Source organism: Mauremys mutica, chromosome 1 (genome assembly GCF_020497125.1).
Source record: "Mauremys mutica isolate MM-2020 ecotype Southern chromosome 1, ASM2049712v1, whole genome shotgun sequence".
Taxonomy (NCBI): Eukaryota; Metazoa; Chordata; order Testudines; family Geoemydidae; genus Mauremys; species Mauremys mutica.
In genome coordinates, this window is record NC_059072.1 from 117,591,273 (window position 1) to 117,608,071 (window position 16,799).

Below are 16,799 nucleotides of genomic sequence, written 5' to 3' on the forward strand. Positions count from 1 at the left end.
CTTTTTCTCCCCGGGGTCCTTGTAAAAATAGCTAGCATGGCCACCAATCTATTTGCATTACAGATAGATATTTAGGGATGGGGGGGACTTTCTCTTGGAATTTTGTAAATTTTCATACATTAATGCTAGGTCTTTCCTTACTGGAATGTTTCTATTTAACAATAATATCTTGTTTCTTCCAAGAATGCAATAAGATGTCCAAATCACTTCTGTCAAAAAAACAATATTATTTTTCTTTTCCTCCCTCCTAATCAATGTAGACAGCCAGAATGTTAATCTGTTATCACAGATCCAGACATGTCTAAGGGGACTATTTCGTCCTGACTTTCCAGATCTTATAATGTGTTTCCCTCATTTGACAGTTTGGAAGACTCTGATGATTACATTATATCTATGCCTTTTTGGTTTTGTTCCTTTGTGCTTCTTTGCTGTGATTTGTTTTTTTTGAGGTAGGTTGGTTAGTTGGTTGAGTTGAAGGTTATTTTTGTTTAGTTCTTGAGAGCATTTTTGTTTCCTTGAAACTAAGACAGCTTTCAAAAGGAAGGAGTTTGGAAAATGACCCTAGGTGGCTCTTTTACCATGAAGAATCATTTAGCCTGTGGTGTATGTTTATTGCACTGCTTGAGACAGAAGAAGTGGAACAGTTGCCTTCTGTGCACAGGGTAGAGAGTAGTCATCTCTTAATCTCCAGAGAAAAAGCTGGTACTATAATCCTTACATCTGCATACATGAACTGACTTTTTTCTCTTCCTTCCAGAGGGTTGATAGATCAGCACTGTTAACATCACATACTGAGTTAGGGCAGTGTTTGTTTTGTTTATTGCATTCCAGATATGTTTCTCTAGCTGAAAAAAGTACACGGGACTGCGGTATCTCTCGCAGAACTTTTTCCATCAAATTGCATTAAAAGTACTGTTAACCAACATTAGCTAGACTGACATATTTTTCTGAATCTCTGTAGCCAGCAAGTTCAGAAGTTGAACACTTAAAACTGGGAGTGTGCCAAAACTTCCATTCATATGGATAGAGTGGCTTTTGTCAGGAATTCTAGGTGGACTGACAAATACTTTATAGAATCCTTTCAATCTCTTTAAAGAGAAGGATGTTGCCCTCTCCACTACGCTAATCCATAAGAAGCAGATTTTAAATAAATACTGAAAGTAACAACTAATATTTGAAAGATTAAAATACTATCAAACTAGAATTCTAGAGAATTAAATTTGATGGCACAATGACAAATTACAACTTGTATTCTAAAAAGCAAAGTATAAATGTAATACTTGTTTCCATCACTTCAACAAAGAAAGTAAAAACTATTTTCTTACTGTTGTTTTCCTGTAATAAAAGCATTACCAACAAGTAATAATTCCTAACTTCTAAGGGTTCAATTTTGCAGTTGATACACACATAACTCCTATTAATGCCTTTTGGAAAAAGAACAGACTTCCTAAGGATAAACTAACGGTGAACTTCCACCTGCAGATAAACACTGTGGATAGCTGAAATTTTGCATAACTTGTTAGATGCTAAAATATATAGGTGCTAGGTTTCTGCTATCACCTAAAAAAATATGAATTTACAAGGTTTTCAAGGCAGGGATTGTGTTTTTCAAAGATTCTGTGTAATGCTCAATACAATAGGCTCCCAAACTTGGACTTTTGCATATTACCACATGACAAATAGTAACAATAGTAAGCCACTGTTCTTCACTGAAAGGCCCGCGAGCCAGTGGTGGCTCCCATGGACCGTAAATGCGGCTCCCTGTCGATCGCGCTCTCTGGTGGCGCAGTGGGGCTGCAGCTAAGGCAGGCTCCCTTTAAAATTAAAACTAAAACTAGACATTACAAGGATAAACACAAGGTTCTTGGGTAGTCAGACCAGACTATTATTAATACTTTTTTACCATATTATTCAGTAAAAATAGTTTTACAAAAATAATAAGACACTTATATACAGTTTTACTTAGTATAGTATTAACATATTACATCTCAGACCATGTAAGGTGACTAACTTCAATATAAGATTTTATCTTGAAATAAAACCTCAGAAGGGCATGGGTTGCATGCCGAACTTTTACAGCTCTGGTTGGACAGTGAGAAATGTTTAATAAAGCATCATAAATCCCTAAATTTCTTGTATTATCAGGCAGGCCAAAAGAGGGTTCTATGCCAAGACTATGAGGATAGAGTCAAACTCCATATTGCCCAAGCTGGGAATATTCTCTCCCCTCTGGGCCTCTCTGTGAGCTTTGATTTTCCTCAACTTGCTGTCAGCAATGCCTCAGGTTGGGAAGCAACAGCTCAGAGAACCTATAGTAGCTAGAAGTGGGGCAGAACCAATACAGAGCCTAGAGCTGCTCCAAGTTGAAAAGGCCAGCTGGCCCGTAAGCAAAGGAAGTCACGCAAGAAGGGAACAGGACTCTTGTCCTGATAAGAGTGTGGAAGAGAGCTCTCTCAACAGTTAGGGAGAGTGCTTTGGGAGGGTTCAGGGACTATAGGTCATATGTAGTATAAAAACTGCACTCAGCTCATAAGTTTCATTCTTGTAATTTTAAGAATAAAAGTTCTGATGCACAGTCTAGCAGCTCTGTCTTTTCGAAAATGAAGCCACCAAGATATCTTAATGTGGAAAGACAATCAAATTTTAATATTATAAACAGGACAACTACTTCATTTTAAGGGACCTGTGTTCCGTGACTTCTTGCTTTATATTTGTTAATGGTGTGCAGGTTCCAATCCTAGATTACTGTGATAGACACTGCCCTTCAGGCTGGGAGAACTATCACCAGCATACAGGTTAATTTCAAGAGGTATGTCTGAACTACAGCTCCCAAAAAGAGCTGTAATTAGCCCGTGTCGCTTTTTCTCAGCTGAGTTGCAAATTTTGCCTCTTGTCACACAGAGCAATGAAGCTCAGCAGAGAATCTACATCACTTAAGGGAGCCTTCACTTTCTAAAGTGTAGCAGAAGTAGTTGGGCTATTACACGCAAAACAAATCCATGGTCTTCCCAGACACTTTACCCAGAGCAGTGATGTAGCAGTCAGAAAGGGAGATTAGGGACCCCTGAAGATCTTCCATCTCCACATAAGTACTTCATTCATCTCTGAGCGAGTTGAACTGCAGTGGGAAGAGCCAATGGGATAAATGATCCTTAGCAATTCTCTTTTCCCTTTATTTCCAGCGGATGGATCAAACTGGAGGGGAAGAGAAACTGGGCAGAGGAGAATACCAAGGAAGAGGGGACATACAGAAAATAATAGAAAAAGGAAAAACAAAATGGAATTAAGAAAAGAATGAACTCAGGACATAAAAGAGGAAGAAAAGGGAATGGAGAAAAGTAATATAAGATGATAACTTTTAGATTAGTACATTTATTTTTAATATATTTGTAGTATCCCTACATATAATTTTTTATAAATTAAAAATCCACAAAGTAATAAAAAAGGATCTGCCCATGAGTAAAACTACCCCCAAGCCTTAGTCCAAACACTCCTTGATAGCCTAAGAGACAAGAAAAGAGTTACGAAATCACACAGAAGATAAGTATGATTGAAAATAATATGATAACAGTTACTTCATACAGGTGTAACTAAGGACAGAATTTCACCAGCAGAATCTTTATTACTAATGGTGATGTATGAGCCAGAAGGAACCCAGCCCGAGCTTAAAATTCCAGGCTGAATTTGCACTGCTGCCTTTCTAAGGGTACGTCTACACTTACCTGCCGGTTCGACGTGGAGAGTTCGACTTTTTGGAGTTCGAACTATCGCGTCTGATCTAGACGCGATAGTTCGAACTCCGGAAGCGCCGCGGTCGACTCCGGTACTCCACCTCGGCAGAAGGAGTTGGCGGAGTCGACGGGGGAGCCGCGGAGTTCGACCCCGCCGCGTCTGGACGGGTGAGTTGTTCGAATTAGGGTACTTCGAATTCAGCTACGCTATTCACGTAGCTGAATTTGCGTACCCTAATTCGAACCCCCTTCTTAGTGTAGACCAGGCCTAAACTACCTTCTTACCTTACATGTAATTGAGAAAAATTAATCTGGAGTCACTGAGGGTACGTCTACACTTACCTGCCGGTTCGACGCGGAGAGTTCGACTTTTCGGAGTTCGAACTATCGCGTCTGATCTAGACGCGATAGTTCGAACTCCGGAAGCGCCGCGGTCGACTCCGGTACTCCACCTCGGCAAAAGGAGTTGGCGGAGTCGACGGGGGAGCCGCGGAGTTCGACCCCGCCGCATCTGGACGGGTGAGTTGTTCGAATTAGGGTACTTCGAATTCAGCTACGCTATTCACATAGCTGAATTTGCGTACCCTAATTCGACCCCCGCCCTTAGTGTAGACCTGCCCTGAGGCATGATAAATGTGGCATCCATGATGTCATGTTTACCAAACTATTTTTCAGAGTAAAAGTGCACTTTAAGAGGTCCACTGTTAGAAAACAAAATGTGTCCTGCTATATTAATTGTTAATTTTTTTCCAAGTACCCGCAATGGAATACCCTCCAATTTAAAAAAAAACACCTATTTTTAAAACAAATTTCACACCATAGCAATTAAAGTGGAAGAGCCTTTATATTAATTAGTTTATATTGTACAAGAGATCAATTCTCTTCCCGAAAGAGATGGGAGATATTCAGTGAACTGAACAATCCAACTGGTTAAGCATTCTTGGGTGCTTTAAAAATAAAATTGGTTGAGAATGTTGATGGTGTCCCTAGTCTCTGTTTGCCAGAAGCTGGGAGTGGGCAACAGGGGATGTTTAACAGGATGATTACCTGTTCTGTTCATTCCCTCTGGGGCACCTGGCATAGGCCACTGTCGGAAGATAGGATACTGGGCTAGATGAAACTTCGGTCTGACCCAGTATGCCCGTTCTTATGTTTTTATGATCCATTTTGCACTCAGAATACTGAGCAATCAAAAACAGTAGATAGAGAATACTAGCAGTTCTCCTAATGGAATGTCCCATAAGAAGAGTTCAAATAGGTGTAGTATCAATATTTGTTTGTACTTAAAAACAAGTTTAATACAATGCAAACAATGTAATTAATTATTAACTAATTTTTATTGCTGGTGCTATGTTTTATAGCATAAGTGGGTTATATTCAGGGCTGCATGTTTTCCATGGCCACAGCATTTGCTGTGGAATTCCCCTTCCCTCGGAATTATGCTTCAGAATCTAAGCTTTGATTTTTTTTAAAGTAATACATATATTTCTAGTTGTCGTGGTTGCAAAGTAACTCTTGAAAATGTGAACTAAGTATACACCAATGCTGTGTTAGTTTACTGAGTTTGCACACAGTCTGGACCCTTAATGCAGAATTTAGATTCAGTGTGTTGCACAGCATACAGGATCTTGATGGGAACTAAGCAAAAATTGATACAAACACCACTCAACTCAACTTTGTGAGTCTTATGTGTAAATTACCTTACAACATTCAAACCACAGAAGTACCCACTCCAAAAGTATGACTGTCAATACTTGAAAGAAATGCAGATACTTATTAGTCTTGAATAGTGACATGGTTAAAGTAATGTATCAAAAGCTAGTACTATTCGGAGACATGTAAGCTATATCCTATCTTGTATTGCACTGATAACAATATACTAACAAAAACCGACTTACAAGTAACATAACAAAATCAAACTCTTTTATTAAGGAGCTCACAAAAAATTATCTTCATTTTAATGTGGTTGTGAAACAGATCTCTTAAGCTAAAATAAGTTACATATAATTTAGTTCTGATATGATTTATTCTTGTTTTAATAATTATTGTCCTTAGTCTTCAAGTTTCAACAAGACAACTTAAAAAGGTCTCTAGCTACAAAATAAGTAATGATTCAAAACTTCATTTTACTTTTGCACATTTCAAATACATTTTAAAATTATTTATTTTTCTATTGTAATCTAATGTTGAAGAGCAGCATCATATGATGGTGAGGATATTTGGCTAAGGACATACAGTTTTCATTTTTCACCACTTTAGCGCATGATTCAAATTCATCTTGATTAATAAAGCAAAATGAGTTCTGATAGATTAGTTCAATCAACAATAAGTGTCACACAGTTTGACATCCCAGCACAGCAAGGGCCATTTCACATTTCTCAGGGGCCTAACAAAACATTCAGGGCTTTAACTAGCCATATTTTTCATGATCTTATATAAAATGTTTCTACACAGGAGACCTTATACAACTTTTGGACTGGCCCCGGGTACGATACTGGAGTTTGAATCACCTACCTATAGGAAACTGTATGTTCTATATTTGAGCCATATCCTGTATAAATTTATGATTAATGTATTAAAGATTTCTTGTAATAATATATCCATAGTAGTTTAAGGATCTGAACTTGAAAAACAACTAATATTATATCCACATGCTTACTAACAGATCTCAAATTCTCTCTCTCTTTATTTAGGAAAGCAGATATTTATCTTACACAGTTTACAGCTTTTTCATAAGTTTCATAATAATTTTATAGTCAAATAAGTATTCAAAAATAAATATACATACATATATAAATAGTAACATAGTAAAATAAAATCTGAAAATCCAACATTTATATTATGTTAAAGATATAGTGTACCTTCTTCAATGGGTTCATACTTTGCAATAAGTTCAGAGGCAATTGCTTCATTAGCATCAATTACAAATTGTTCTTTTCTGAGAAACTCAATCAGGTTTATTTCAGGTAGAATTTTGCGGTTCGGAGAATAACTGCAGAAAAGTTCATGTATTTCACTTCTGTGTGCAAGGGTTCGATAAATTGCCCTGAATTCTTCTATAGTAATAGTTCCAGTCTTCGACTGATTACTTGTTTTCTGAAAACAAAAACGATTTGAGTACAAACATACATTAAAATGTAAAAATGTATCATTAGAGCCATTACATCAGTTAAAACATTGAGCCATAATGTTTCTTCAGTACATGGTCATGATCTAATACTATTCTATTCTAACAGGTGATGCAGTTAGTAAATCTTAGAATTTGGCCTTGCCTCTTAAAAATGTCTATTATTTTAAGTAATTACGTTTAAATTGTATTGCATAACACAAGCTGCATATTGTCAATTGCAAAATATTTGTGTATATTTGATGTATCCAATTAAAATGCATGAATTCAAAACAAAATCTTGTACTGAAATATATATTTTAATTTCATAAAACTGTACCGCAAAAAAAGTTATCATGATAGTGAAAAGTAAATATATTCTGACACATCAACGGTTACTATTTTAAATAATTTTGTGAATACTGTAAGGCTCTATTTTAAAATTAGGAAGAGCACGCATTCCTCAAACAAGTGAATTAAGAATGACCAAATTATCATAAGATTAAAGTCCAATGGCAGGTCATATCTAAGATGTTTTTTTCAAGTTTAAAGATATGACTTTGCTCAACTTTTAACAGACTAAGATAAGTTAAGCTTTGACCAATTATTCATACACTCAGAATTTCTAAATTATACACTTGTTTTTTGTAAATGGAGCTTTTTAAATGCTAGAATATGGATTCATTTCAATGTTTGATTATCAAAAGCCACTAGAAAATAAGAAGGGTGAAAAAAGAGGTAGAATGACAGTAACTGAGTATCTCTGGCATATACATTTTTCAAAGACTCACCAAAATAAATTTTCTTTTAAAATTTTCTAAATAATATATGGAATTCAGTTTTCCCAGTGTACATTTTTTCTCTTTTTTTTAATGTATTGTTCATAAAAGGTGCCATAATGTGCTAGCCATTGTGAATGAATAGTAAATAAAAAATTCATTGAACTACCCTCCACCAATGTGCTTCAATTCTCTTCTACAAGGATCACCGCTGGAGTTGAGAGAAAGTTAGTATTATTCAGTTCTTAAGCCCTGAGACTACCATGGGGGACAGTAATTAGTGCCTAATATTATGTCAGCCGTGGTGGTTAATGCCTAGTAAAAACTGGCCTGACAAGGAAAATGACCAACTATCATTTGATAAAGATATTTGTTCACTACCAATCTGGGATGGATTTGAAACAATGTCCTAGAGATGAAAGATTCAATAATGCATTATTAGTTCCCTCCTGAGCAATCTAGTCATTAGTGAAATATATTTCTAAAAGTATAAACTGGCGTAAAACTAAAAATTGTATTACGTAACCAAAATCAATGCAACAGAAAAGTATTTTGGGGGCTTCTAACAATAATCTATTAATTCCCTTCCAAACTAGTATCTAATTACTGATTGTTTGAAGGATGACTGTTCAAGAGAAATTTACTATTAGATTTACTAAAACCAATAATGAAGAAAACCTGGTACAAGAAACTAGTAATAAATTTTTAACATTGATTGAGAAATCACAACTTCCCATCTCCACGGAAGCATTTGGAAACTACAGTAATAGGGGCTACGTAAGAACCTAGATAGAAAGATTAGTACAGATTTATATTAGAGACACATGGTGGGTGAGGTAACATCTTTTACTGGATCAATTTCTGTTGGTGAAAGAGACATAAGCTATCAAACTTAAAAGAGCTCTTCTTCAGGTCTGTGCAAGCTCAAAAGCTTGTTTCTTTCATCAACAAAAACTTGGTACAATAAAAGATATTGCCTCACCCAACATCTCTCTCCAATATCCTGGGACCAACATGGCTACAACAGCACTGCAATCTATAGATTTCTATGTGTGTCTCTAGCTCCTTATCATATCTTTAGTTTTATTAATGCACCTCAACTCTTTGCTATTCAGAAAATGTAGTAAGTTTAACAAAAGGCTTTCCTGTTGAAATGAAAGCTTCAGAAAATGTATTATTCTTTAACAAACTTTAATCTCCCCATTTCTTCTGATTTTACCTAAAGTAATATGACAGGAAAAAGAAATTTAAATTAAAAGGAAAGAAAAATAAAAGCAAAACACCTGCATATGTGTCTCTAATACAGAATGAACTTTGTAGTCACAGCCCTTTGACTCTCTCTTAAAGAGCAATGAATTTGTAATAAACCTCTACTCCAATATAACGTGACCTGATATAACACAAATACAGATATAATGTGGTAAAGCAGTGCTCTGGGGGGGTGGGGTTGCGCACTCCGGCGGATCAATGCAAGTTCAATATAACGCAGTTTCACCTATAACGCGGTAAGATTTTTTTGATCCCGAGGAAAGCATTATATCGGGGTAGAGGTGTAGTACTGTATCCAATTAGATCATTCCTATTCTAAACAGGCCATTCCTTCAAGTAATTATTCTTTTTATAGTCTACAGTCATTCACCTAAAATTTCTCCCTGAAAATAACATAATAGAAAGCCCATAAAAACAATAAACACAAAATTTGCTAACTCGCAAGAGGCTCTAAAGGGTCAGCACACTCAGGCTTTGTTAGACTGCTGCAGGAAGTAAATTCCAGAGTTGAGGGTCCTCCATCAAAAATGCTCTGCCATCAGCCTCAGTGTTTAAATTTGGAGAGTGTTATCTTGAAACACCTTAGTTAACCTGAACTGTCATAGTGGTGGTATGATTTGAGAAGTCAGTCTTCGGGTAGCCAGGATCCAAGCCACATACAGCCTCAGACAACAAAGTCAACATCTTAAAATAAATGAAATGAATGAAACAGCAAAAGTGTCTTCTGAACACAAAGTTACCGTAAGTGTACTCCAATATTGCCGTGAATTTTCTGTTCCACAAAATATCCACTTTATAAAAAGAATGGTCACATTATTTCTAGAAAAATTTTCATAGAGTAGAAAAGCAAAGGAATAGGAAGAGAATTTTTTCTGTACAATAATTTCAGTGTTGATCATCCTACAATAGGATCAGGTCAACCTGTTTGGAATTCAGTATTATCTACCATTCTACAAAGAAATCTACCTGTCAGGCTTTCAGTGTTATTTTAAAACTAGAGACATGTAAATGCTATTTTAAACTATGCACATTCCATTTGAAATCATTATTATTCTTGTAATAACAATGAACCCAAATCTGACTGATAGTTGTCGAATTTGACTCTTTGATATCCTACTGGTTAATTATGTTTTTGACAATTATTAGCATGTTTGAAATCCTAACACTGCAGTAAACCCTTTGCCAACTGGTGGCTGATTAGTGGCCTGTGTTAAATTAATTTGGTAGTTAATCCAGTTCCTTGTAGTAAGATGTAAACATCACAAAACCAATACTCTTCTTAGTTTCATCAGAATTGATAGAGACTGAATTCTCCTCCTATCACCTAGGATGATCTATCCCAGAACATGTTGGGGAGGCAGTAAGAAAGAGATTGCATTGATGCTGCCTATGAGATATCCATGCTACAGATAAATACAAGACTTTTGTCCATTTAGCTGTTAAGTTGGCACATTTATTTAACAAAAATATATTTAAAAAAACCAACAACCAAACAGCCCCTTAGGTGTCTGGTCATTCTGAATACTGGTCATTCTGAATATACTTATATCAATACATGACTATTTTCTCACCTTAAAAACATATTTTACATGAACATAATCAAAAGGGACGTTTAGCTTAATAAGTAATTTCAATGTCTTGTCTAAATTAATCTTTCCAGTTCTAAACTCATCCTGAATGATGGACAAAAACCATGTAAGGAAAAACAGGTTAAGGAAATGTATAAACACATTTAATTAGCTTTTTTTTTTAATAGGAAAATGTATTTGACTTTTAAGTATCAGAGGGGTAGCCATGTTAGTCTGGATCTGTAAAAGCAGCAAAGAGTCCTGTGGCACCTTATAGACTAACAGATAGTCTGTTAGTCTATAAGATGCCACAGGATTCTTTGCTGCTTTGATTTTTAAGCGAAACATATTAGCTATTTTTCTACTATATTTTCTCCATTTCTGGTTCCAAATAATTAACTGAAAAATATTTGTTATTTATTTTATTACAGTGCTGGGCTAAAGGGGTGCTGGAGGAGAAGAGCAGCCTACAGGGAAGAGAGGCGAAAAGGAATAAGAAAGATGAAATGGCACAGATGATAACTGGGAACAGATAAGATATCCAATGGTAGTGAAAGTGAAAAGGAGTAGAGTAAGTGTTTAGTGGGAGTAAAGAGTAAGGGGGGGGGGAATTCATTTATTAAAGAACATAGGGTAGTGGAGGAAAGCAATAAAAAGGGTAGAATAGGTGCAAGAGTGTGAAAGCAATGGAGAGGCAGGTGTGAACGGACTAATGTGGACAGGGAGCTCACGAGGTTGAGTAACTATGAAGATGATTTCAGGGCCGCCCGGGGGGGGGGCAAGTGGGGCAATTTACCCCAGACCCCGGGCCCAGCAGGGGCCCCCACCAGAGTTTTTCGGGGCCCCTGGAGCGGGGTCCTTCACTCGCTCCGGGGGCCCCGGAAAGCTCTCGCAGGGCCCGGGCCCCCGGAGCTTCTTCGCTCCCGGTCTTCGCTAGCGGGGGGTCCCTCCTCTCTGGCACAGAAGGACCCCCCCGCCACTGAATTACAGCCGAAGCGGGACCTGCCGCCGGAGTGCAGCCGGGTCTTCGGCGGTAATTCGGCGGCGGGGGGGGGTCCTTCCGTTCCAGGACCCGCCGCCAAAGTGCCCCGAAGACCCGCGGTGGGAGCTGCACTTTGGCGCCGGGTCCCGCTTCGGCGGTAATTCGGCGGAGGGGGGGTCCCCGCCGTGGGTCTTTGGGGCACTTTGGCGGCGGGTCCCGGAACGGAAGGACCCCCCGCCGGCGACTTACCGCCGAAGCGGGGCCCCCCGCCGCCGAAGACCCCGGGCCCCCGGAATCCTCTGGGCGGCCCTGGATGATTTGGGTTATTCATGGGGGTGGCTAGAAGAGCTTAATGGGTTTTCAAACAGTGTCAGAGGAGGGCGGGGTGTGGGTGGGCTGCTGGGGGAAGGTGAGCTGGCCTTGCGCCGTGTGTATGGGGAGGTCTCTGGCAATTGGGGGGGGGGTCCCCCTAGTGTGGGAGCGGGGGGACCCGGCCGGGGAGCGCGGTCTCTCCACGCGGGGGGCGGGGGTGTCTCTATGAGGGATGGGCCCAGTGCACTTGGGAGGGGAGGGGCGGGGAGGGGAGCCCGTCCCGCCCTGCCGCGCGGCGGGGGTGGGGGGGGGCGATGATAAGGATATTTGGCCTCCATGGTGGACTCCGCATCGCCCTGCGCCTCTCCGGACTCTGGTCACTCCGATGGTGTCAGCAGCAGCAGCTCGCAGCGCGGCATCACCCCGGCCCGGCTCCTCTCAGGCCCCCGCCCCCCCACGCGCGGGGATCCCGCCCCTTCCCGACCAACCGCCCCCGCCGCTGCCCACAGCGAAGAGAACCCCTCGGCGCCTGAGCGCCCGCCGGCACGCGGGGCCTGTGACGCCACAAACGGCCCGGCCACGTGGGATACACCCCCCCCCGGCCCCGCGACGGACCCGCTCGTTCCGGCCCCGCCCATCGCGCGGCCGGCGGGAGAGACCGTCTCCCGGCCGGGCCCGGCTGAAGGTGATTTTCCTGTCCCCGCGCTCACACGATACCCTGGCAACTCGACACAATTGGGCCAATTCAGCTGCCGTAGTCTGATCCCAGCCCAGGCTCTAGATCCCGCCAGGGAGGAGGGTTCCATCGCCTGTTGCCTTGTGTCCTCCTGACCACGTGGTCCTGTCTTCTGACCCTTCCCTGCGGGGCCCTTCCTCCCTTTGCCCCATGGCTAGAGCTTGCAGTGCCCTCCTCACCCCAGCCCCAGGCTGGCCCTGGGGATTTATCCCCCCTGCCATGGATCCCACTGCTTAGCCCCACTGAACCGGCTGGATATTCCCAGGGTCATTTGCAGCCTTACCGCCTCCGGCGTTCGAGTTCCTGACAAACACACTGTTGCTTTTTGCCCTCCATGTGGGTTTCCAAAGTGTGGAACATGATCCCGGGGCAAGGGGTGGTATGTGATCCGCGGCTGGTATGTGCACTTGATGTTCTGGCCCGGTCATGCCACAAGAATTCTCTAAGGAGGTGGTAGGTGGGAACGGCTACTCTAGATCTATCCAGAGGTGCTTCCACCTGTTCTCGCTTCAGCTGCTTTAGATTTTTTAGGGCCATTTCAGAAAAGTGTTACATCATCAAAAGTTCTTGAGCTTTCCGTGATGGTGATTTTTCTTGTTACTATGTCGATTATTTTCCAGTCTTTTTATTTCATTGTTGCTTTATCAAAAGAGTTGGATCTTCTCTGAGTATGTTTCTGGTTATCTAAAACATTCATGTAGAAGCTCTCCATAGTTGAGTTTTCATTCTGGTATCCTAAGTTGTGGATCCCTAGCCAACTATCTTCCATGTGACAACATAAGCATGTCCATTTGTTAGTAAAAAAGGGAAGCACCAGAGAAGGGGGTCGGCTTATGAATGGGTATAGAGAGGGAGAGGTGGGACACAGCCCCTCCCCCCAAGAGAGGGAGCAAGGAGAGGCAGCAGAGCCAGAAGGGAAGAGGCAAGGCCAGAGCCTCCACTTCTGGCCACGCTGCTTTCCCCTCAGCCTCCGAAGCTGCTGCAGCTGTGCTGCTCAACCCCGCTCCCCCGAGCAGGCTGTGGCTACGCCACTTGGTGTAGCGGCACAAACAGCAACCTTCCACTTTTGTAGTTTCCGCCACGCAAAAACCAATGTCACTGGGCATGCTCAGTTCGGGTGAGCATGCTCAGTGCACCCAAAGTAAGGAATTGGGAGAGCAGTGCCATAACAAGGGTGAGGCGAGTGAGGCACTTGCCTTGGGCATGCAAAGCCTAGGGGCGCAGAAAAGCTGGAGCGTCCCTGCTGGAAGGAAAGCTGCGTAGCTCTCCCGACTGCTGCTGCCTCTATGGCAACAAGCGACACTGGCCGGCAGAGGGCTGAGGGCGAGCAGCTGGCTGCTGCAGGTCAGGAGGGGGAAGAGGGAGGAGGCACTCCCAGTCAGAAATACCTGCATCACCTTTGAGGAAGACCGCTGCCAGCGTCTACAAGAGGCACGTGAATGACGTCACAGAGCACCAACAGCGCATAACCCACTGACTGCGAACTTCCCATGCACCATCTGCAGCCAAATGTGCACCTCTAGAATTGGCTTGTATAATCATCAGAGGGCACACCCCATGAGACACAACAATAGATGATCTGAACAGATTTGTCATCATCGGATCGATGGACTACCAAGACTACCTTAGGGGCTCGCTATAACATATTACCAGGGTTCAATACAAAGTCATATAAAAGTTATAAAAAAAATGCATAATGCAGAGATGTATCTACAACTGCATTGATTGACTGCTGTGTGCAGTAATGTATGACCCCTGGGTCTTTGAATGAAGCTTTATACTTGGGGGGCCGAGGGGGCGAACGGGTGGGCAAGCAGTGGGTGGGCAAAGAGGCAAGCAGTGAGCCAGCAGGGGTTCTAGGGCAAGCCAGTGGGGGGCTAGGCGGTGAAGAGGGGTGTGATGGTGGGGCCGAGCAGGGAGGGGGGCAGGTCCTATTTTACTGCTGTGATCTGGTCACCCTATGCATGCCGTTTCTCCCCTCCCCCCCAAACCTTCCTTTTTGGCCCACAGCTGTTTCGGCAGGGCAGCGCTGGGGAAGGAGGGTTTGTTTCCATGGGGCGGGCGGCGCTTGGGGGGGTTGTTTCTGCGGGGCTGGGTGGTGCTGGGGGGGGTACAATTTTATATTCTTGCCTCAGGCACAAAAATAGCTAGTTACGGCTCTGTGGGAGAGGGAGCATTTTGTGTCATCACACCAGCCCGCTGGAGCACAGTGTGGCTGTGCCACCCAACCCAGCCCGCTGGAACATGCTGCGGCCGCACCGCCTGATCTGGCTGCACTGCCCAGCTGCCGGAGCAGCTCCAGCCAGGCCAGAGACATCCTCCCCTGGCCCTCCCCAGATAAGGTGGGAAGGAATGGGATGGGGAGAGTGTGGGCGTCCCAGGCTAGGGGGTGGAGTCATGTGGGGGGTGGTCACGGGATACTCCCCTGACCCCCAGCTTCTCCCCCCAAAAAACATTTCCCCACCAGTTGCTGTCCCGGCCCGTCAGGGTAAGCAGCTGGCGCGCCGAGACACTTTGTTTACTTAGGTTTACCGCCATGCCTGCAAATGCTCAAGGTAAACAAACCATATCAGCCGGCCAGCGGCTTATCCTGATGGCCTGGGAGCCAAAGTTTGCTGACCCCTGACTTATAGGGTCGGTTTATGAATGAGTCATAAAAATTTTCCATTTTACTTATCCATCTTGAGGGGGTCGGCTTATAAACGAACCGGCTTATGATCGAGTATATAGGATAGTTTTTTATGTGCTGCCAGCAAATATTTTCCACTGTGGCAATTTTTTCAAAAACTCTAGCTCTATTGAATCATTTTCTTGTGATCTCACTAATATTTCTAGATCTTTCCAGATACAACTTTAGAGCACAAAGCAAAGTTCTGGATGTTGCCAAGAAACTTTTTTGCTGTGACATCCTCTGGTATTCTAAAATATTTTTAATAACAATTTCCACCTTAGCATAATATTCATGCTTTCATTTCAGGTTCACCACCACAGAAATAAACCACAATGTCCAACAAATGTGATTTGTCTAAGGAAGAGAAAGTGGGGGTCATATGACGTCTGCTGTATCAGGCACCTCCAGGTGAATTCTACAGGGTTTTTGAAGATCTCCGTATTCTGGTCCAGGATGATGACCTAATGAGGCAAGAGGCTGCCCAGGTCTGTGCCCATCACAATAAGAACAATTTCACCTTAGTCAGAATAGAAGGAACCAATGTGCTGGTGACTCGCTACAATGACCTAGGAGGAAATCGCTTTTTTGACCCTAAATATAAATTTTCTTTCAAATTTGATCACTTGAGTGGAATATCAAACAAATTTCAGCTCCACGGGGTAGCATGGGATGAGACAGAGTTATGGAGAACAGCCCTAAATAGTGCTTTAAAGGCATACGTGGATAGTCACTTTCCTTCAGGGGACTGCTGTGTATTTAGAAAAACCTTGAAAAACAGGCAGGTATTTGTGGTCTGTATTGCAAGTCATCAGTACAAACCGTTGGGTTTCTGGAATGGCCTTTGGAAAGGTGAATGGACTTTTTCCCAGATTCCAGTTATTACTCAGGTTACAGGGGCCATTCATACGCAAGTACACTACTTTAAAGATGCTAACCTCCACATGACAGTCTGCAAGACTGTTGAAGAGACATTGCATGTAATTGACCCAGCCCAGTTGGCCATAGATTTTGTGAAACTCATAGAAACTGAAGACAACAAATTTCACATTGCCATGCTGGAAAACTTCCAAGCTTTGACAGATGAAATCTGGAGAAAAATTCTACGAAGGCAGCTCCCAGTCACTCGCACGATCATTAACTGGAATAAACTGCTGACCAATCAAAGCATAAAAGCCAATATTTCCAGTCATGAGGTGCCACTGAGTTTAACGAAGTGTACGGTTTGAGTAAAATATAGCCCAAATAAAACTAACAATCACTGTGGAAAGTGGATTTATTTATTCATTTGGCTCATTTCTGGACATCTATGGGAAATATAGAGCCTTTTACCACAAGCCTGCCATTTTGAATCTAATCCAGTTCAGTAATAACTAAAAGTTATTACTGTTTGATGTTTTTCTTAATGCAGGGATTTTCTCGCCTTTTTCTGATTCAGCTAGCACTGGCCCTTGTCAGAAATAGGATAGTATCAGAGGGGTAGCTGTGTTAGTCTGTATCCACAAAAACAACGAGGAGGAGTCCAGTGGCACCTTAAAGACTAACAGATTTATTTGGGCATAAACTTTCATGCGTAACCCCCCACCCCACACACACACACACACACTTCTTCATATGCATGGAGTGAAAATTACAGATGCAGGCATAA

The 16,799-nt window shown here is 42.1% G+C and overlaps 2 protein-coding genes across 2 annotated transcripts in view; one reads left to right on the plus strand and one right to left on the minus strand.

Annotated features, from left to right (window-relative positions):
- PLCZ1 (phospholipase C zeta 1) overlaps positions 1-12,225 on the minus strand; it is a 122,295-nt gene extending 110,070 nt beyond the window's left edge. The window contains exons 1-3 of the mRNA XM_044981980.1: positions 12,075-12,225; positions 10,457-10,580; positions 6,593-6,827 (exon numbers count right to left, since the gene is read on the minus strand). Of these exons, the coding sequence (XP_044837915.1) occupies positions 6,593-6,827; positions 10,457-10,580; positions 12,075-12,085 (370 nt within the window). The 5' untranslated portion in view covers positions 12,086-12,225. The remainder of the gene's footprint in view (positions 1-6,592; positions 6,828-10,456; positions 10,581-12,074) is intronic.
- Positions 12,226-12,345: 120 nt separating this feature from the next.
- On the plus strand, positions 12,346-16,401 carry CAPZA3 (capping actin protein of muscle Z-line subunit alpha 3). Its single transcript, XM_045000632.1, has 2 exons — positions 12,346-12,432; positions 15,461-16,401. The coding sequence occupies exon 2, from the start codon at positions 15,619-15,621 to the stop codon at positions 16,378-16,380; it is 762 nt and encodes a 253-aa protein (XP_044856567.1). The 5' UTR covers positions 12,346-12,432; positions 15,461-15,618; the 3' UTR covers positions 16,381-16,401.
- Positions 16,402-16,799: the final 398 nt, after the last annotated feature.